Raw genomic sequence first — 21,894 nt, 5'->3', positions numbered from 1 at the left:
GAGGGGGAAGAAGGGGAAGGAGTGGAGGCGACCAAAGAAGGGGCAAGGAGGAGAACTTTAATTTGTCACGGCACTTTTGCTCACGGAAGACACAAGGAGCCGACAGAACGTGCTTGGGAGACAAAGTCCATGAGACAGAAAAGACTTGCAATGCACCACAGCACGAGTGAGATTCCAGTGCTAGGTTGTTCTATGTGTCAGTAAGTGGGAGGAATGAAATGTTTCGTAAGTGCCAATCGACACACAATGCACCTTTAAACCTTGGTAGCAATTGAGTCAATATACATTACTACATATTAGATAGCATTACTCAGTCAATAGGAGGAAATGCTAAGTGTACCAATATATAGTGTAGATACATGAAAAGAAAAGAAAAGAATCTATATGACTATTATCAAATTAATTATTCGAAAAGGATCTAGTTCATATCCATGAATATTTGATTCTTTCTCAGCATTTAAAATTTTCTTTTGAACCAATCTCAATGATTCATGACATGGTATTGGTATCATGTGGTCTGACATGATGCTGAGTGGTTAATCACTAGTCAACCTGGTGTAGGAAAAGGAGGAAGAAAACAGAAAGCCTTTCTTATTCACTGGACGAGGAATGTGGGATATTGGATTGAGGTTAATGGGTTAATTAGTCGGTTAAGTCTAATAGATCTGAATCTTAGGTTATATAGGGTGGGTTACTCTAATCGCAGCCTCTGTTAATCTAGAGGAATGCTTGCGCATTTTGTTCTAGAGGATCTTAGGTTATATAAGATGGCGTTGTTGTAACTTTCTACATCAGTCTTGTGGCAGGCACTGCATTCCACACTGAGGATATCTTAAAGTGAAGCAGAAGAGGCAATATAGGTCAACACCTTATCCTTTTTCCTCACATAGAGACTTTGCAGTCAGATTATTACCCTCCCTCATTAGGGCATTATGAACCGTAGATTAAATCTCATGCTTTGCTACCAAAAACCGAGCAACATATGTCATTCTATTCACACACTGAGATAAGGAATGCTTTTCAAACAACAACACCAAATCAAGATGAACAAGTTCCAACAATGTTGAGGAAGTCGTCGGCAAGATTGAAAAGGTTGACATGTTGACAAAGCTGATGACATAGGCAAGAAGATAAGCACAGAGGAGGCCTTGGTTGACTACTCAGTGACTTAAAATTATTGTTCTTTCTATTCCTCTTCCTCTTCAGTTCATCTTCTTGTTAACCAACTGATACGAGGTTGTACACTACTAAATAGTATCAAGAGGTAAAAAGGTAAATATCATGCCCACCAACTGATATGCTCCTTGTTCACTGGTGGTTCCTTGTCAGACCAGTAAACTTGGACTGCAATGAATGATAAAACATTTTTCTTTCTTATAATCTTTGAAAAAATTATATTATGAAATACTGCAACCACAGTTGTAAACACAGAATCAACTTAGTGAATAAGGATGCTGATTTAGCTCAAGCGACCAGTGGCAAATAAAAGAACAAACCGGTGTAAGTTCACCCATAGTTCCAGTTGTCCAAACCTGCACATAATCAAATGGTCACATTATAAGTGGAATTGAAATGAAAACTACTAAATCCAAATATCTTACAATTAATATTTAAAAAGCACAATCACACGGCGTTTATGTGAACTGTAGAACTTTATGTTTACATTCCTCATGTTACAATGGTTGTTATAGAGAATAAGCAATCTGACAGGTTGACTACTGAGTAAATGGATGGAATAATGAGCATAATGACATCATCCACAATGTCACAAATGAAACTGAACAAAGGATAATCTAGAAATTCTAAGCTCCCCTTGAGTCAAAGTAGCCTTCTGGAATTTACTAAAAGGGAGATGCTAAGTGCTAACTATATCTGCACTAGATATAGCTTTCTGTCTTGATCGGAGCCCTTTACAGATTAAATACTACAACTAACCATTGCCTCCAGGTTGACCTTGTTGAACGACAGTTAGCTCCATGAAGAAAATGTTGGAGTTGGAACAAATGTCAGCAAAAGCTAGCCTTGAGAGAACCTTATCAAAACTATGGGTACTGGATTGCGAACAATTAACAATGGAAGTCATCCCCATACTAATTAGCTATCACAATTTCTTACATTTGCGTTAGGCTCAAGCTTCTGACAAAAAATTGTTTCTAAGAAAATGATTCCAGTCTTTTTGTGATTGGCATTTGGTAAATAAAGAAGTAATTTCCCTGAAATAAGATAACAATTCATCATTTTTTAAAACTATTTTACTATTTTATTTTTCATACAACTTGGTTCAGCTAATTTTTGCTCACTGCATATCAGTGATGACATCATAAATATTTATAGTAAAAAAAGAAAATATATAAGAAATTGGCTAATTGCTAAATCTAGAACAGATTTCCATTTTGGCAAAATCTTAAATGTACTTTCAGTTTTGTAAAATATATATATATAAGTGCATTCTTAATTTAACACATTGTATGACATTTTATGATAAATGATACATTAAGTCATATATTGATTAAAATATTTTAAACATACTTTTTTAAAAAAAGAGTAAAAGTGTCATTAAACTTCTATTATATAAAGGGCAGCTAGGTACATGAAGCTCCAACTAATGTGGGGTCCTGAGGAAGGGTCTGACCACATAGGGTCTATTGTACACAGTCTTACCTTGCATTATAAGAGGTTATTCTGCGACTCGAACCCATGACCTATTAGGTCGCACGACAACAACTTTACCATTGCAGTAAGGCTCCCCTTCATTAAACTTCTATTACATCTATTACGAAATTGAAACTATGCTAAATATTCATTCAAATGAGAATTCATTCAAAAGTTGAGAAATTTATGTAGATTTTGCAATTTCCCTAAAGAAAATAACAAAACATACATAAATATAAAAATAAAAATACATAAAAAAAATTTACTTATGAAAAACTAAAATTTATATATGAATATAATGGACAATGTAAAATATTGCCTAGGTTGGCATGTCCTAAGCCATGCTATGCTCAAAACCAGAAGGAAAAATATGTTAACCAAAATAGACAAAATAATCACCAATATCTAAATATACAGCGGACAATATCTTAATTCAAACAGGAAAGAGTTCATCATGCTTCAATGCCAAAAGTTGGAATTCCCACTCAAAGCCCCAAGCTTTACAAACTCTCCAGTTTGCCTCTAACTTTGTCAGTGTTTGTGATGAAGCATGAATGTAGGAGCACTTTGAAGTTAATAAAAGCCTAAGACAAAGGCCAACCTCACTAGTGAGGCTGCAAGGTTAACTCCATTACTGCCATCCTTACTACCAAATGCAATGTCGGCGGGGGGCAATGTCATTAGTAGTATTAAGAGAGTGAGAATAAGGAAGTGGGGCAAATGAGTGGCACACTTTTAAGGGAGCCAATAACAGATCCTGCATTTGGTTGACTCCTATTAGGGTGACAACAAAAGTTGACTCCTACAGTCTGACCTATAATTATATGGGTATGGGTTTGAGTTCGGGTTGAGTCATAAATGGGGCCAACCCATTCATGATTTACAAATAAAATTGGCCATGTTCGGGTTCGATAAATTGGCCCTCTTTGACTCATTTAAACATGACCCATTTTGACCACATTTAAATATAAGTACGCCTATTTTGCCCCATTTAACTATGGCAGTTGACCCCTTTAAACATTTCTTCATTGTTTGGTATGTTCTTTTAATTTTTTATCTGGGTTTACAAATATTGTTTTACGTTGTGGCTTGTGATCCACCTATGATATGAGTCGACATAATCCATATAATTAAATGGGTCTTGTCGGGTCAGCCCATTCAAACCCTTAACGTGTTTAGGACATATTTTGACTCGTTTGTTAATCAGATTATGTTCAGGTCAAAGTTAAATATGTCGTGGGTCAAGTCAATTGACTTGTTGATCTGATTTGCCACCCTTAGCTCCTTGTTGGCGTTGTGACTTGGGCTCACGATACCATCATCTTTTTCCTTAGATGTCGTGCACATGTTTCAACTCAATGTCAACTTCTTTTGCCTCAATGAATGTGCACTATAATGGACCTCCATCACAAGAAAATTTATTGAGATGGGTGCACGGGTTGCATGGGTAGACCAATGCCTTCAATAAATTATACTTATCATCACCTCTACATTGCAATTTCTATGCCTCTTAAAGAACCCCGACCTCAACTCTAAACATTGAGACCTCCAACTTGAATTGACTTCTGTAGATCCTTTACCTGTACTTATAAAAACATTTTCCTCAAATCTAAAAAACAACCAAAAAACAAAAGGTGGTGACTTTGGTTTGTTGACCACTTTGAGTAAATAAGCAAAATCAAAGAGGAACTTGTCATTACATACTAAAGCTTGAGAGTTTTGAATCTTTCGTATTGTTCACTTTGTTATGATTCTTTGAAGTAGTAGTATTGTACCATCTTCAAGTTATCAGAAAATGAAGGGAGAAAGGAGGGGGAAAAAAGAAGATGGTTCAACTAATGTCTGTTTCTTGGTCTCTCTATCTTCTTCTCAAGATCTGTGTTTGGCTTGCAAGTTCTAAATTTGATTTGGAGTGTACTTACAAGTGGCATAAGAAGGAAGTGATAAGTGGTAACTGTACTCTTCAATCCATCTTATGTTGATCACATTTTTCTATAATAACAGTTTGGCTGAGTAATAAAATATTTCAATGTCTAGCGAACCGTGAAATTTGAACTCTTTTAAATAGTTGTTGAATGATGGAAGAATGGATGGTAAGTAGATTAAACGCGGCCATAGCTACAATTTCCACTACAAAGGGTGATAGACACATGATGGATCATGGAAGATAACAAAAAGGAATCATGCTCTCTCTTTAGCATGGAAATGGATGCATAATTGTATAGTCTGAGATACTATAACTCTACAACTCAGATGTCATTAAAGGGCTTCTGATATGTATCCTAGTTTAAAATTTCGAACCGTATCGGAGTTTCGATATGTGACTGAAACAATATGATTTCAATATTATATCGTATCATACCGATACAGTTTCGGTACTTTTTAAATATAAAATATATTTATAATAATCAAATATTATTATAATATTTGATTATTATAAATACTTACTATTAGGTTAAACTAATATTTTAAAAATTAGGATTGAGTAAAAGTTAATTTAGGAAAGGAATAATAAAAAGGAAAGGAATAAAAAAAAGAATTTTTTTCTCATGCATTGAAGGATGAAAGGAATAAAAAGAAATTAAAATATGGGTAGAAAGGAGAAAAAATTAAGAGGGGAAAGAATTAACCATTAAAAAATTAAAAAATAAGAAAAAACTCAATGGCCTTCGTGCGGCCGCAAGGTCTCGCATGAGGCCTTCGCGAGGCAGCGGTTTCGGTCAGCTTGGTACACGAAGCTCCCGCAAATGCGGGATCTCCTTTTGATAACTGTTCCTTTCTAGAAGAGTCTTGGATCACATTGGATCTATTGTATACAACTTTACCCAGCATTGCAAGAGATTATTTTCGCGACTCTATTGAACCCGAGACTTATTTTCAGGTTACACGACATCAATTTTATCATTACGCCAAGGAACTGCTTTTTGAAAGGAAATAGTTTCCATCAAACAAATAGAGTTATGTCGTAATTATGTTAGAGAACCACAACAAGCTTCCACAAGATATACAGCAGCAGTTCCTTACCCAACAAATAATGGAAGCTAACTCACTATTTGTGTCACACCTTCTGGGTTGTTCTGGAATAATCCTAATGTAAAAGTTATATATGGTATTTCCAAAATTTATTTATCGATGATCTTGAACAGCTAAAATGACTAGAGATAGAGTCAAGCTGCAAAAGAAATATAGTAATCATAGTACAGATGATTATCTAGAGATAGAGTCAAGCTGCAAAAGAAATATAGTAATCATAGTACAGATGATTATCCATATTATGCCAACACAGCACATACAATATTAACAATCAACTTGATTATTAACAGGTGTTTGAGGGAAACCACTATCAAAAAAAGGTAAACCAAGAAGTTGAAAATTTTAATTAAACTTTATGTGCAAATAAATTCACATATTTCACCCATGGTTTGACGCTTAATTAACTAAATGGCAATTTTCTGTTTCTTTATCTACTGGATGAAGTTTAATTAGCTAAATGGTAGGTTTCTGGACATTCACTCACAGCACAAAGCTTGTCAACTAAATGAAGGTTTCTGGAATTCATATACCCATCTAACGGCAAGAAGCTTAGCTAACTAAAACAGCAGATAAGCTATTCTTCAGTCACCTTAATGCTAAGAGAATCAACTAAACACTTCACTAAATTTGACTAAATTTCTGAATGTTAAAGCGCATACCTCATCAGCAGCATGGAACTCAGATAGACTTATCCGTCTTTCATGTAGAATTAGGTTTTCTTTAACAACAAGATCCATAACCTGTCATTTCACGGCAGAATGATGAATCAACAATCTACATTAGCTGAAAGTTTTCTCAGAACCAAACTTGTCATGCATTTGTAGAATTAAAATAAAAGGAACACTTGAATATTCACTTTCTCAAGATTGCATGTGTAAGTTTTTAGACGATGAAATATGATACAAGTGCATCTTTGAGATAATCTTAATCTTTAAGTATTGAAGTTGATTTATCCTTTTTTTCTTAGCTTTATGTTGGTTGTTATTATATTTCATTTATTTCATCTTAGGATCATGTATTTTAGTGAGTTTAGATGGCTGAAAATAGTTTGTGATAAGTGGAGATAAAAGCAAGGTTTAAAATATCGAGCCGTACTGAGGCTTCAATCCCGGACCGGAATGATACCATATCGTGTCGTGCCATACTAGTATAGTTTCGATATTTTTAAAATCTAAAATATATTAACTAAAAATAAAAAAATTAAATCTAAATATTTAAAAATAAAAATAAAATATTTTTTAAAAAATAATAGGATAATTTTATGATATTTTAATTAAGTCTATTTAAATTATCCCAACTATAGCTAGGAGTTAATTAAAATTATTAACCTAAGATATTATTAAAATCTAAGTTTAAAAACCCATCCACTGTTTCGCCCGACCCACGATCGGGTAGCGCGACACCTCCGGAGGCGTTGCCAGACTTGGGCGATGCCTCCGAATAGGGTCCCGGTCGAAATCGCTGGTGTTAGTGATGATCCACTGGCGGAATGAGAAATTTCACCAGTATCGAATGAAACAGCTCGAAATTTCAATCATTGGATAAAAGCAAGGATTAAAGCCATAGTTTTGATGATCAGTTGAAATGATACAAAATCCGAACTGTGCAGTTCCAACAGTTCACACATTTTTGGCATACTTCAAAGGGCGCCAAGATAATTTTAAACAAGTTTTGCTAACATAATTCCCTTTCACAAAGCTTGTATAGTTCCAAAATTTAAAATTTGAATGTAGCAATTTTATTGTTATACCTAAGCTTTAAAACAAAAAAGGCCCTTAGCCTATTAACTCTTCTTCTCCTAACCTGTTAACCCCTTTTTCTCCGTCAGGCCTCTAAATCTCCACATCTCCACAAATAGCAGAGGATTAATATCCAGAAGTGTGTCAAGATTTCACTTGCCTCACGATCTCCTTTTGCACATCCTCCTCGGTTAGAGTTGGCCAGAGACAATTTTGTCTATTGGCTCATAAAAAAGAAGATATGAGGTTGAGGATGGAGATCTTCGTCAGGAGGCCCTTCCTTTCTCCCCCACAGGTGAGCCTGTTCCCTTCCCCCTTTCTGCTCAAGCAGCAGAAGGAGATTGCCTTCATCCTTCTGAAGCATATAAAATCTAAATTGGAAATCAAACTGGCTGAGCTTCTTGTCAGACAAACGGCATGTGGAACACCACCTAGATCCACTAAACTGCAAATTTATTGATTGAATTTTTGAACATAAATTTAGATAATGAAGAAGATTAAAAAATTATATCACAGAGAAATACATATGTTTTATTTCATTATAGTTTTACATATAGTAATAAAAATAAGAAAAAATTAAACAAAACAAGGGTGATATAAAAATTACTGGTAGGTAATCTAACATAAACATGTAAGAAGAAATATTAGTATATATGAAATATAAACATTGATATAAAATTAGAATAATCAACTTGCAGAAATGGAGGATTTTCTAAAAATGGACGTGTTTAGTATTAGAGTAGCTTAACAATAAGAAAGGAATTATATTATTATCTTAAATTAAATTATTTGAAATTACAAATGGTCATTTTTGACATTTCAAGTCATGTTACCAATTAACACAATGTTTTGAAAATTTCTGACCCGTCCAATCCATGAATTTACCTGATCCAGAGAATGACCTTCCCTCATATATGATTTTGAGTCACTAAGATGCAATGGCACTCATTTGGCATGAACCAGGTCATCAAATACTTTTTCAAACACATTTATCCAAAAGTTTTTGATGGGCCTAGAGAGCTCCAAATAAGGGGAAAAACATAGACAGACCCAAAGGACCAATAGAGGTGTAACAGTGATCATTTGGCATGAATTCGAGCCTTTTAGAGCTGTCAAACACTTGGCAAAAAATATTTGATGGTCCTAAAACACTTAATATCTAGAGAAAAAAAGGCATAGATAGTTATCGCTAGGGGATGTGACAATTTGGCACAAATCTGAGCCCTTTAAGGCAATCAAAGTGTTTGATAAACACGAAAGGGCTCAAAACCTAAGGAAAAAAAGTAAAAACAAACTTAGGGGGCTAATCAGGGTGCAATGGTGCCAATTTAGCACGAATTCAAATTTTTTTAGGGCCATCAAATACTTGTAACTTCTTATCATGATTCGGTTTAGGCGAGCAGAGGACGCATAATACAGAGGGGTATCTTGGGAAACAGATGCTCCCTTTGGTAAATATCAAAGTAGGATGCGCCTTTTTGTGTGATAAATTTTAACACTATGAATGTCAAGGCTTTACTAATTTGGAATATAAGAATAGCAGAAAAATATTTAAAAAATAGAAATATAGAACTTACAGTTGCTCGAGTTATGCCTGGAAGGCAATAGTCAGCATGAGGAGTCAAAACATCCCCCTTCTTTACCATAAACTGAAAAAGAATGAAGGCATTTTGATTTAACTGGCTATTTTCTAATAAGACACCTCAGTATAACTACAGCAATGTCTCACGATGTTTGTAGCATTAGTTTCAGAGACAAAACCATCTTTGTCTAGCATGATAGCGTCCTCTGCATTGGCAAGGTTCCCTTCTATCTGGGAAAAAAATAGTCAGTTAGACCAAGAGCAGGAGACAGAAGTATGATTCAATTTTGAAGGAAAAGGAAGACCTTGGCCAATATGTTGTTGATCAGATTATTGTGATGAATCTTGGAGTCTATGCTCTGAAAGAAAGATGCAAAAAGTGACTCTAAGCATACAGAACATAAGAAGAAAGAACATATTTGAACTTGCATAATAAAAACTATATACATGCAAAATGAATTTTGGTGATATATGTCAATGAAATAAGTGCTAAATTTTAAGTTGTATGTTTCATTAAAGTTTATTTGCCAAATGACATGAAGCAAACAACGATAAAGCATACTTTTTTTTTAGTAAAATTGGTGACCCTAATAACTCCAGCTTTGAGTAGGAAATTAAGGCATTTACTTTTATTTCCTTATAAAGACCACAAGATTTCAATGAACAAAGATATAGAATGATACAAAGTAAAAATACCAATTCTGGTGCCAATATCAATGGTGTGGTGGAATGCTAAGATTCCGGTGCCAACTAGCAAACCATTTGACGATATAAGATGGTGCAAATTCGCGCTGATCACAGGATAAGTGCCAAGGATAGAAGAAGATGAAGATTAGGAGAAAGAAGTGAAAGAAGATGATAAGAGGAAGAGGACTGAGAGAAACAAAACATATACAAGATCTAGTGTTCTGTCAGATTGTTAAAGAAATTTCATTGTTGTTGACCATGGCAATTCACCAACCTTCATCACTAACTGGAGTACAAACTTCATCAGCTAGCATTGGAGTTTGCATTAACCTAGTATCGAGGTTTCAAGAATGTTTCCATACCAGTGGGAAGGAGGAATGGTTCATCTTGCCAGATATCAGGCAAGGCAAACAAAATTATAACCAATGAGACAAACAGAATCTTAATCTTTGGTTCCTTAATTGGTTTATGGGCTTTATGTTCATTGGCTAACCCAGTTTTTATTCAATTGGCGATACATTGTTCAATTTAACAAAGATTATCTCTTATGATATGTTCCTGGAGATAAAAGCTTGGTGATTTGTTTCTTGAATGTTAAGGTGTAAACCTTAAATATGAACTTTAAGGTAGATTCTTCTGCTAAGTAAGTTCCACCAAAGAACTTCCCTTGGAAAATAGCTTTAGTGTAGATTTGAGTACCAAGGTAGAGTGATGGGATGTGGGGTTCTTTGGCATGGTGTAGGCATGGGAGGATTGAGTAGTCGGATTCTGTGATGGTGCAATAATTGCAGGATTGTCCCATTGATTTGGTGCAACCAACATCAATATTGAGGTGCTGGAGAGGGAGAGGCCCTTGTTGCTCAAATATTTTTTGGAGACATCGCACACAAGTGAGTCTGCAAGCAATTAATATGGCACAGAACCTTGTGACAATCACTTTTGCATCTGTTGAGCCAGAAAGTATGCCCCATTGTAGTATTACACCAACTTAGCTTAGTTCCTTCATATTAGTTGACTTGAAAGCTTTGAAGTTAGAAGCTTGCACTTTATCACTAGACAAAGTGACTAAGATTTGTTCTTATTAGTTGAATCAAAAGGTTAGATACTTCAAATCATTCAGGGTATAGGAAACTCAATAATTCAACAAAGAACAAAATTTTAGTAGAATGCTCTTACATTTGGTGAGTTACGACGAGTAGTTGCTGTAACCAATCTTATGCCTCCTGTATTGTCATAAACTGGTGGTTTCCATTCAGCAAGCACTGCCATTGACCAGAAGAAAATTCTGACAAACTAGGATCAAGAATGTTCACTGCATGGGCGTAATGACCCTATTGTCTTAGGAATACATTAACTGGTTAATGATTGTATTAGAGCCAAAAATGAAGTTGAAAAAAAAATACAAAAACAAAGAATAAGCATGACTATAAACAACACAAGAATGTTGCTGTGTGATATGAGCTATTACCAATCAAAGTGCAACCATAAAGATTGAAAGCTGGACTCATACCAGAAGTAACCTGAGAGAAACAAATGACTTTTGTAGATAAATACAAGCTATAATTTCAGCTCCACACATCTGATCCTAAGTGGATATTTGATCAACAACCTACTATACTGATTACCTTCTTGCCACGTGTTAATGTGAGTCTAATATGAGCATTATCAAACATCCCATTTGTAACCAGGGTCTTGAAAACAGCACCTTTTATCTGAAAGAGCAAATAATAAAGAAATTTATTAAGTAATAATTATTTCATTTAAGACAAGCCTAGAATTAGACAATTAGTTTTACTATTTTGAAAGATTGCTTTGTCAAGGTTTGAACAGCATAGCAATCGTAATTCTAACCTCTTCTCGTGTTGGAACATCAATAAAGGCTAAAGCTTTTGCTGAATCGAACAATCTGGAAGAATTGAAGCAAATGAGGAAAATTAAATTATATTGAGTAACAAATATGGCTGCATTACATTGAAGACTAGAATGGATAAAAAAAACTACCTATCTAAATGTTCATCAAGCTTAAAGACTTTTCCATTGTATACACGGAGACCTTCCCACACTGCATCACCACCTTGTACAACTGAATCAAACACGGATACCTTTAAAAAAACATGGTTAGTTCACCAAAACAAAGAAACAAATAGTCAAAATGTAACAGGAAAATGACAAAAATAAACATTTCAGTACCTTGGCATTTTCACGAGGTAAGAGTTCATCGCCAACCCAAACGAGTATTTTCTCATTGGCTGGGACAGGAAGAGGTGGAAATGGTAGTGAAGGATGAAGAGATGATACCAATCTCCTACAATGGCGTCTGAGCATGTTGTAGAAAGGCAGGCTTTGTTCCAGCAAGTCATATAATTCAAGTGGAAAGGGCTGCAAATATTTTTATATCAGGAACACACAAAATGTGTCTCTTGGATGTCAGAGACAATACAAAATGTCTTCTGGAAAACAGGAAATGGTGCAATCAATTTAGTAGTGTTAGTATGAGCCAGGATATTGTTAACAAAATATTATATGATAAACATCAGCACAGGCTAATGTGCAGGACAGAAGAAGTCAAAAAAGGACTATGAGTGGCAATTTCTTGCAAAAAGATGCAGAATAGAATAGCCATTAATAACTCTAATTAGCAACAAAAGTGTGCAGCAGATAATGAACAAGAACTGAGGCAAATGCACATGATGCTTAAACAGACAAGCACTAAAAAAAGTAAGTCATAATGAGAAAAAAATACATACTATTCTTTCTAGCTGTTAAACTAATTAAAATAATTCAGCCTAATGGTCCATTACACCTTGCCTCCTATATATATAGAAGGGCTTATTTAATAAAAGATGAGACGATTATTCCCCTTTAACTTGGTACTAGAGCAAACTTCCTTCCCCATCCCCCTCTCTGATTGACCTCTTTAAGAGTTCGATAGATAAACTAAATCTAGCTGATTTAACTTACTTGGTACTCCCTTTAACTTGTGCAATCCTCAAGATCTCCACTAGATTAGATAGAGTCCTTGCAACAATGCCATGATCTATGTTGTTTGACACATTTGTCAAAGGTGACTTCTGTCCCTACTCATCCATTAATTAGTGTTATTCCAAGAATAAACAAAAAGAAAAAGGTTCTTTACCTTTAAACATTATTGAAAAGTCAGAATTAATGGTAAACACATAGTTTGAGACTCCTAACAACAGAAACCCTATGCTTACTCTCAGTAACAAGTTAATTTCTTTAAATTCTAATTTAACAACTTGGATCAGAGAAAATACTGGAAACCTTGGACTAAAAATCAAGGAAAATTCGAGTGCTATTAAGTTACTTGAAGATCAAGATTCTAGATCTGGCCTGTCCTTTAAGACCTAACTAACTTCAAAATCCTTCAACAAAAATTATTGTGCTTAACCAACAAATTAATCTTAAATGCTGGGTGAAGTCTAGATCCAAATGGATGGATAGCAGACGGTGACAAGGGCACTTCCTATTTTCATCAACTTACCCAGCACAGGAAGATTGCTGCAATAAAGTATATCATCAACTGAGAAAAGTGAGATTTTACAAGATCAACAACAGATTATTATTCATTTTATAGTTTGATATGCCTCTCTTTAGAATTCTGGTACTCAACAATATCCTTACAAATTTTCAGTTACAAATTCCTTCAGTTAATAGTGAATAGCATTCTGATCTTGTTAGTGAATTTCATTTTTTATACAAGTTCTTCTGCAGTTCTGCCTTTGTCATGGGTCTTTCATCTTAATACTAGCTCCACCCAAGCCTTTCGGCTTGGTTGTGAGCATCACCGAAGCTGTTTGCCTTCGTTGTGAGCTTTGCCCAAGTATTCAATCTTCGTTGTCAGCCGCCCGCAAGCACTCTGCTTCACGGCAAGTGTCTTCCACCTATGCCACGAGCTTTGCCAAAGCTGTGAGCTCCTTTTTGTGAGCATCTTCCAGCTTTGTTGCAAAACTGCAGCCAAGCAGGGAGCTACTTTGGGACCCCAATCCCGAGCGTCTTCTATGACCCACTTTTGAATCACAAGCTCCTTTTGCGACCCAAATCCTTCGAGTAATCCTCTTCCTACTCTTCTTCCCAGTCTCCTCCACAGAGCAATTGACACCTACCTAAATGGAATCATATTGTATCGAAATGATTTTGTTCCGGCAAGGAACCAAAACTCTGAAACAAATAAAGAATTTAAACCTTGATATTAACTCCCTTACAAGACATTGGCTTCTTGTCAAATCTGTTCTTGATTTTTTAATTCCCAAAGAGCAGTCAGCTTTTATTGCTGGAACCAGGAAAATGCATTCATGACTATACCATGATTGTGAGTATACTGAGATGAGATAATATGAAACATTCCAAGGGAAATCAACCTTTGATCTCAACTAAAATTGATATTAAGCCTTTGTAAAATCTCTTGACAAGGTCTCATCCTTGCAGTTAATGCATTTCCTAAAGAAGTTCATTGGTTGGGTTCGTGCTTGTATTTCCTCCCCATATTGGCTTGCAAAATCAATGAAAATATTTCTCACTAGTTTTCCAGATCAAGGCGTATAAGACAAGGTGACCCTCTATCACCATATCTTTTTATTCTTACTCAAATAGCTTTCTTTGATTCTTCTTTCGTGGATAAAATAAAACTACTTTTACAGTCAAAGTCAAGAAATTTTCTCATCTTATGTTAGCTGACGACTTTCTTATTGCCATTAGGGGAAATGACAAATCATGTAGGAATTTATTTAAATTATTTCAACACTTTCAAGGCCTATGAAATATTTCAATTAACTTGAACAAATCAGCGAATTACTTTACTAATTGTTTGCTTATGATTAGCATAAAATTTATGGAATTGTTCATATGAAATATGGTTTTATATTCTATGTCTTTGCTTGGAAACTATTTATCACCAAAAAGAATTCCAGAATAATATCGACATAAAATTTGTTGACAAAGTTATTACACATAAAATAAGATAAAATAAAAACTATCTTTATTCTTAGCATGGTTTCATAATAGACATTCAACATGGAACTTACAATCGTATGCAAATTTGGTTTCTGAAAACCTGTGGATTTGTGCACACTCTCATACCACCAAGGAGCCCAGATTCCATCAATGGATTTTGGTCCAGCTTCCCACCTGTACAATAATCCCAGATAAAGTAAAAAAGTTGAATCCGTTGTAAAGAATCATCAAGGTAACTTAGAAAATTGCATAGTTTTGAGTAGAAGATATAATTTGTAAGGCTCAATCATCAAAAACAGTCTTCATCAGTTATGTAAAGAATCAAATTTAAAAGTTGATTTTTCTATCATCTATAGCCATACTTTAGCATTGATGTCTGAAATGGGATGTCCAGATCTTGACAAAGCCCACGGAGGACAACCTGAAGGTTGGAAGAGATTAATTTATTATTATTCTCAAAACTAAAAAAAAAAAAGTTAAACTAAATGTCAGATAGATAATAAAACAAAAATATAGAGTCCTTAAGTCATATTTTCTAACCAAACAATGTGAACCTAGATTAAATCGTAGTAAAGTGTATTAATCTCCCTAAACAAAATATTACAATATATATCAGTTAGCCTACTACATCCAAGCAAAATAACTAAGGTAAGGAGAGTACTGTAGCCACGTAATTTCATTATTATTCAGATTGACTAGATTCAAACCTCTCTTACTGGTAGGAGATCATACATTGGGAAGTAGTTACCCTCCTATACATCTCTTATTTTAGCTGGATTTTTATTTCTAAATGTATGTTTTACACAAGAATTTGATGGTTCAAGAGTTGGAACTGGTGGTGTTTCGGTTAGTAAGGTGGCTAGGTTGCATTATATAATGAAGTCCAAGGTTTACGATATCGAGCCGTGTCAAGGTTTCAGTCCCGGACCAGAACGATACAATTTCGGTACCGTATCATGTCGTGCCAATATAATTTCAATATTTTTAAAATATAAAATATATTAACTAAAAATAAAAATTAATCCAAATATTTAAAAGTAAAAATATAATATAAAATATTTTTTAAAAAAATAATAGAATATTTTTATGAGGCTTTAATTAAGCCTATTTAAATTATCTCAACTATAGTTAGGAGTTGATTAAAATTATTAATCTAAGTTAAAAAAATCTGAATTCTGCATGACCGTGACCGTGACCAGGGCATGCATGGCCCGCGCGATGCCTCCGGAGGCGTAGCCGGACCCGCGCGACGCCTCCAGACAGTATCCCAGTCGAAACGCGAGTGGTGATGCCAGTCCGCTGGCGGAATAAAAATTTCGTCAGTATCGACCGAAATGGTTCGAAATTTCAATCCTTGATGAAGTCCTTTCTCCATTACATCAAAAGCTTTCTTGTATGATAAAGAAATGCTAGTTATATTAGAAATGCTAGTTTTTCACTTTGTGCAAAACTGAAGGGCTTACTTAATTAGGCACCAACTCCTGAAGTCCATATTAGAAATGGTCATAAAAGCTTGATGTGTATGGTAACAACAACAACCACCACCAAGCTTTGTCCCACTAGGTGGGGTCAGCTATATGGATCCTCCTATGTCATTGAGCTCTATCCCTTACTATATCATCGTCTATATTTAAATAAATTTTATCTGGTTTTATTGTTGCCCATATGTGTATGGTAACATGGTTTTAAAAAGCTCATATGTGGCCACCAAAACGAATTTCAAAGGAAATCCTCATAGCGGCATAATATGACTGCATATGACATATCTATTTGTGAAGTTGAAAAACAAAGACCATATCTGCTTCATTTGGACCAATTTAGAATGAACAAAATTGACCTTAAACCCAAAGCTACCTATTTGGTAGCTTGTGACTTGTAAGCATTAACTGAATCCCTTGTTTTTGTAAATCATAGACACTAGATATAAATTATATGAATATTACTTAATTATATTATTGTGTAATATTGATTATTGTACTACATGTGTTTTACATTGTATCAGTGATATATATTTTCTATGTGGAAGTATGAACTGGTAGTGTCAATAAATATACCGTATGGATTCAAGAGCAATCTAAATTGAAACTCTGCCATATATGAAATGAAGCACAAGGGGAAACAAATGGGTCACAAATTACATCTCATGCAAGACTGCGTGCAAGTACCCAGCACGCAATCAGACCCTCGTGGCCACACACCACCATGCTGCACACTGCACAACAATCTGCATCTATGATGTATGTTGGATTGTTAATTTTTTTTATCAATATAAATCATTTTTAATACTTTTAATACAGACTCATGTACCTCCACAGATTGCATATACATTATGCAGTTGGTCGACTGCATGACACCTCTATATATTTTTTAAAACCTTGTATTGTAGAACAGAGGAACACTTCTATAGAGCAACAAAAGTGGACCTTCAAATTGCTGGTTGTGACTAGAGGGGCACTTTTATCAAACAACACAAGTGGATGTTCAAATTGCTGGTTGAGATAATCTACAAAAAAGGAAGTCAGAGATGTGGACTAATGGCTAAATCATTTTTTATATTCCAGAGAAAGAAAGTTTGACACCCATCTGTAAGCATATTTCTATTGATTTGGATATCATTAGAAAGGAGTGACTAGAGGACCCATCCACTCCATGGACCATTCAGAAATTACTTCAATATATAGACACAACAACTGGGATGGAATTGAATTGAGATATGAATGGAGGATATTGCTGATTACAAAATATACTCAATGGTTACTGCTTCATGTGAGGCACTCTACTTTTACAGAAAAGAATTTACATTTTCTTGGCAACTAAAAGTTTACAGAAAGAAATTTACGTTTTCTTAGCAACTAAAAGATAAGTGTCTCTTAGAAAAATCAGACACATCCAATGACAAAAAGTTAAAGAAAGAAACATGCAAGGACATGCTTTGCTTTAACCTTTACAAATTAAACATCTAATGTGGCCAGATATTTCAATGGATATCATTGAAGGCATAGTAATATAGGAAGTAGCATTATGTTAGTGGTAAAAAAACTTACAGATTATGCTCACTTTCCCATTATACACCACATATAAATTTAATTGGACTTGAATATAAGTATCCTACATGAGCATGGATCTAGCTGTCTGACATGATTGTTCAATGGGAGCATCAGTGGTCAACTCAATGTCCAAAGTGGAGCATGGGAACAAAGGAGTAGATCCTCAATGTCCAAAGTGGAGCATGGGAACAAAGGAGTAGATGATAAATCCAAGTATCAAGATCATATATTGCCTATAAATGACCAATTTTCATTAACAGCCATTGTTTTCAAAGCAACCTTGGGGGTTTATATGGTCCAATTTTCAACCAGCTTAAGCAAACACCCAAAGAAGTGAAACTATGATATATTCAAGCCAAGTTTGGGTTAAGTCAAATAAAATAATTTTAACCCATATGATTATTACTTTCTCTGATCTCTTCTCAATTAATAAGGATTCTTATAAGGAAAATTATTGGAGTCTCATAAGTATTAATTTAAATACTTGGCAACTATATGATACATCTATCATTGTTAATTAATATAGATCAGTACATATAATGTATTTTACCATGTGTAGTTACATATAACAATTGTAAAAACTTTTAGCGAACTATTTTTACACTATGCAATGGGCCAACCGTAAACTGCTTTTATAGAATATTGTTAATACATCCTTAATACTTACATAATTTCCCATCAACAACAGTTAGCAATTATCCGATGTTTATAAGCAAATTTCAGCAAGAATTATTGTCTCTTGGAAAAAGCTACACATAATCACTTCCTACAATACCTACACGATAGGCAACCAAGATGGTAGTTTGATGTATTGAAACATATCTATATTGATTAGCTAGATTAACTAAAGGGATAGGGGTGTTGGATACCATAAGTTGTAGTGGTATAATACTACTTCTCATTTCTTCTATAAATAGAACAATTTAAGGTGTATCAAGCGAGTGCCAAAGACTCCCTCTCCCTCTCATGCAAGTTCGCTAGAATTTAAGCTTCAATAAACAAGAAGCTGACTAGAACAGATGAGTTTCTCAAAATCAGTTTAATCTGACATTGAGCATATTTAAATTGATTCTCTCATTTTCTAGATAAATCTTACTATTTTCTGGCTAATTTCTGAGACTTCTATTTTTTTAACTTATCCAACAATCTTCATCAGATATCCAAATCTCTAAAAAGATCAAATCAACCATTGCCAATACTAATCCAGCTCAGGCAGTATCATACAATTTTAACAAGCATAAAATAACCCTAGCTTCAACTAGCACCACTTATAAAACCAGACAACTAAAGTACAAAATTCATGTTTAAACAACAAAGATAATAACAACAAGTAAACTAACCTCCGGATCTTTTTTTAAGTCATCAGCATCTATTACAGGTGGATGTTTACCAAGCTTGCAAAGCTCACTGTATATGGATACAAGATCTCCCAGACCGAGCTCAAGAAATGAAGGCGATATAACTTTGTTGAATGATTGCTGATGGCATAAATCATAATGTAGCATTAGGAAGGAACGCATAAGCAGTTTGTAATGTTGGATTACTGAATATATGTACACCAGGTACTTCTGGTAATTGAGTCAACTTAGCTGCAAATATATGTACACCAGGTACTTCTGGTAATTGAGTCACTTAGCTATTGCAGCAATAAGTAGCTTGTGTTGTGTGAAAAAATCTTGAACGCAGAAAACAAATTATACAAATTTTCAGATAAGCATCCAGAATGAGAAATAATTACATGACAAAGAAAATGCTGCAGCTTTGAATGCCTCTTCATTCTTGAAGTATCAGTAAAATGCTATGCAGCAATGGACTGTGTATTATCAATTTTCACCATGGCTCAATTGCTTAAACCATGGGCCTCTAAGTTGCAGAAGAATATTGGTTTCTACTCCTGAGGAATTTGTCCATGGATTTGCATATTCACATCAGCCTATTCTTCACTTGGTTATGCAGCAAATATCTAAAGACTATGGCATGCATTTGAGGGCCCTAAATTCTGAGTTGTACTTTATTTGACCAGTATTCCATTATTGCAAAAAGAAGAAGAAGAAGAAGATTGGGCCTATTCTTTGAACAGACTTAAGAAATCTGAAATACAACATCATATAAGAAATTACACAATCATAAAACATTAAAACCACTCTAACATGTAACAATTGTCCAATAAATGCGAATTATTTGGATAAGTCTAGAAAATTCAATAATTAACCAGAGGCAAAGAGCAAGCCTAGCTAGTTAGGAAATAACAAGAGGCAAAAAGTTGTGGTTCACAATGTGTGCTTACCAAGATATTAAGGGGATTGCGAATCAATATAAAATGTTTTCCTTTCTTCATCAAATCATTTGTCAAATTTGGAAGATGTTGTTTTGCTATATGCTATAAAAAAGATAAAAAGATCGAATTAGATTCAGAAATAAGAATCATGATAGTTGACAATAGGCTAAAATCAGGCAAAACTAATTGCACTTCAGTGAAATCCAGAAGCATACTAGAAGCCAACAAATTAAGAATCGTGATAGTTGACAACAGGCTGAAATCAGGAAAAATTAATTGCACTTCGGTGAAGTCCAGAAGCATACTAGAAGCCAACAAATCCAGCATAAAACCGTTCAATGCAAGGTTTGAGTAACAATGATATGAAGTTAGTACCTTGCAGTATCGATATTTCTTCTCACCAGGACCAAATATCACCTCTTTTACCACCTTATTTCCATCAGAATCCTACATTTTGCAATCACAAACCCAAGTGGTTAACAAGATAAACACACACACACAGATATTCGTAAGTCTACCCTAAAAACAGCATGAAAGTCATATCGAAATTCAGAAAGTGAAATGTTGCTTGGCAAGATGGGGAAGCTATGACATAGTCCGCTCTCTTTAGGAAAAAGAAAAGAAAAAACTTGCATTTTGAAACTTACTCCGGTGATATAAAAGAAGCCAATGTTCCATCACTCTATCGATTAATCACTCAATTTGACTACGCCAAGAAAAACAGACTCAAAAACTCGTAACGAATCATTACCATCTTGGCAAGGAGTTCATCCCGGTAGGGCCTCTCCACGCCAGTGATCCTCAAAAAGTTTGCATATAGAGGTTCGTCGACCACATCCATATCGTCCCTCTGAACCCAAACCAACAAAAAGGATGAATGACGATCAAATGGCCATCAGGATCTCACCGTCAAAAAGAACACTGAATCACACAAGATCAAACACACGGCGGATGCAGAGAGAGGAGAAAACAAACCTGAGCGAAAGAGTACATGAGACTGGTGCTGAGGGACCTGGGCGCCGACCACGAGTGGATCACCTGCACCTCCTCGGTCGCCATGGTCGTGAATTGACTCAGAACTTCAGAGGTTTCCCCGTCGACTCTCGATCCGCCTCTTCCCTCTCCAACACTTTGGCCCTCTCTGTTGTCATCTTACGATGAGCGCAGGCACTCTTCTATTGCCTCTCTCGCAGCTTACTGCGACTCCATTGCCGCAATGTTGCTAAAATTAATCATTTTCCTCACTTTTTCAATAACTATTAATAGAATTCGATTGTGGGCTCTCCGTATGAGGCCAATAATAGTTTGGTGATCACGAAAGGGGCTGTTTTCACGTGCGTATGAAGTTTTTTCCTTTTCCAAGGCACGTCTTATTATTATATTAAATAACCCTCAACCCTAAAACCCTACAATATAGTATTATTATTATATTAATCAAATTTATATATTATAAATATAATCCCGTAGTTATACCACAGTATCAAAAATAAAAAATATTTTTTGAAAAAGAAATTAATGGAGTATTATTTTAATAAAAAATAAAAAATAAGACGATTCTAATAAAAGGGATGTGCTCTTGATTTTAAAGACCCAACAACTGAATCAACATCGAAACAGATTTTTTTATGCAAAATTTATCTGTTTAACTTTCAATTTTAAAAATAAAATAAAATTTAAGATGATGAAATCAATTATTTAATTATCTTTAATATATATATAAATAGATAATGATATGATAAAAAATTGAATTCAAGAGAATTTATATACTCGATCATATTTAATGAAGTAAAATTTTAACTATTATTTTGATATACTTTACTATGAAAAGATTATAATTTTAAAAGCACGTAATATAAAATTAGAAATTTAAATCTTTATTAATAGTTTGGAATTCAATATAACTAA

General features: G+C 34.6%; 1 protein-coding gene across 1 annotated transcript; it reads right to left on the bottom strand.

Moving 5' to 3' along the window:
- Positions 1-1,433: 1,433 nt before the first annotated feature.
- On the bottom strand, positions 1,434-21,152 carry LOC141823793 (branched-chain-amino-acid aminotransferase-like protein 1). Its single transcript, XM_074711026.1, has 18 exons — positions 20,965-21,152; positions 20,741-20,839; positions 20,365-20,436; positions 19,999-20,091; positions 19,052-19,189; positions 15,027-15,085; positions 14,736-14,838; positions 11,884-12,072; positions 11,695-11,795; positions 11,545-11,599; positions 11,319-11,405; positions 11,162-11,213; positions 10,870-10,955; positions 9,312-9,365; positions 9,154-9,237; positions 9,002-9,073; positions 6,345-6,425; positions 1,434-1,532 (listed from the first exon to the last, which is right to left on the bottom strand). Exons 1-18 carry the CDS (start codon positions 21,046-21,048, stop codon positions 1,434-1,436), a joined length of 1,608 nt encoding a protein of 535 aa, XP_074567127.1. The 5' UTR covers positions 21,049-21,152.
- Between the last annotated feature and the right edge of the window lie 742 nt (positions 21,153-21,894).

This window comes from Curcuma longa, chromosome 1, assembly GCF_044706935.1.
Source record: "Curcuma longa cultivar G26 ecotype Majalengka, Jawa Barat chromosome 1, ITB_CL_G26_1.1, whole genome shotgun sequence".
Classification (NCBI taxonomy): Eukaryota; Viridiplantae; Streptophyta; class Magnoliopsida; order Zingiberales; family Zingiberaceae; genus Curcuma; species Curcuma longa.
This window is presented reverse-complemented; position numbering and strand designations above follow the sequence as displayed.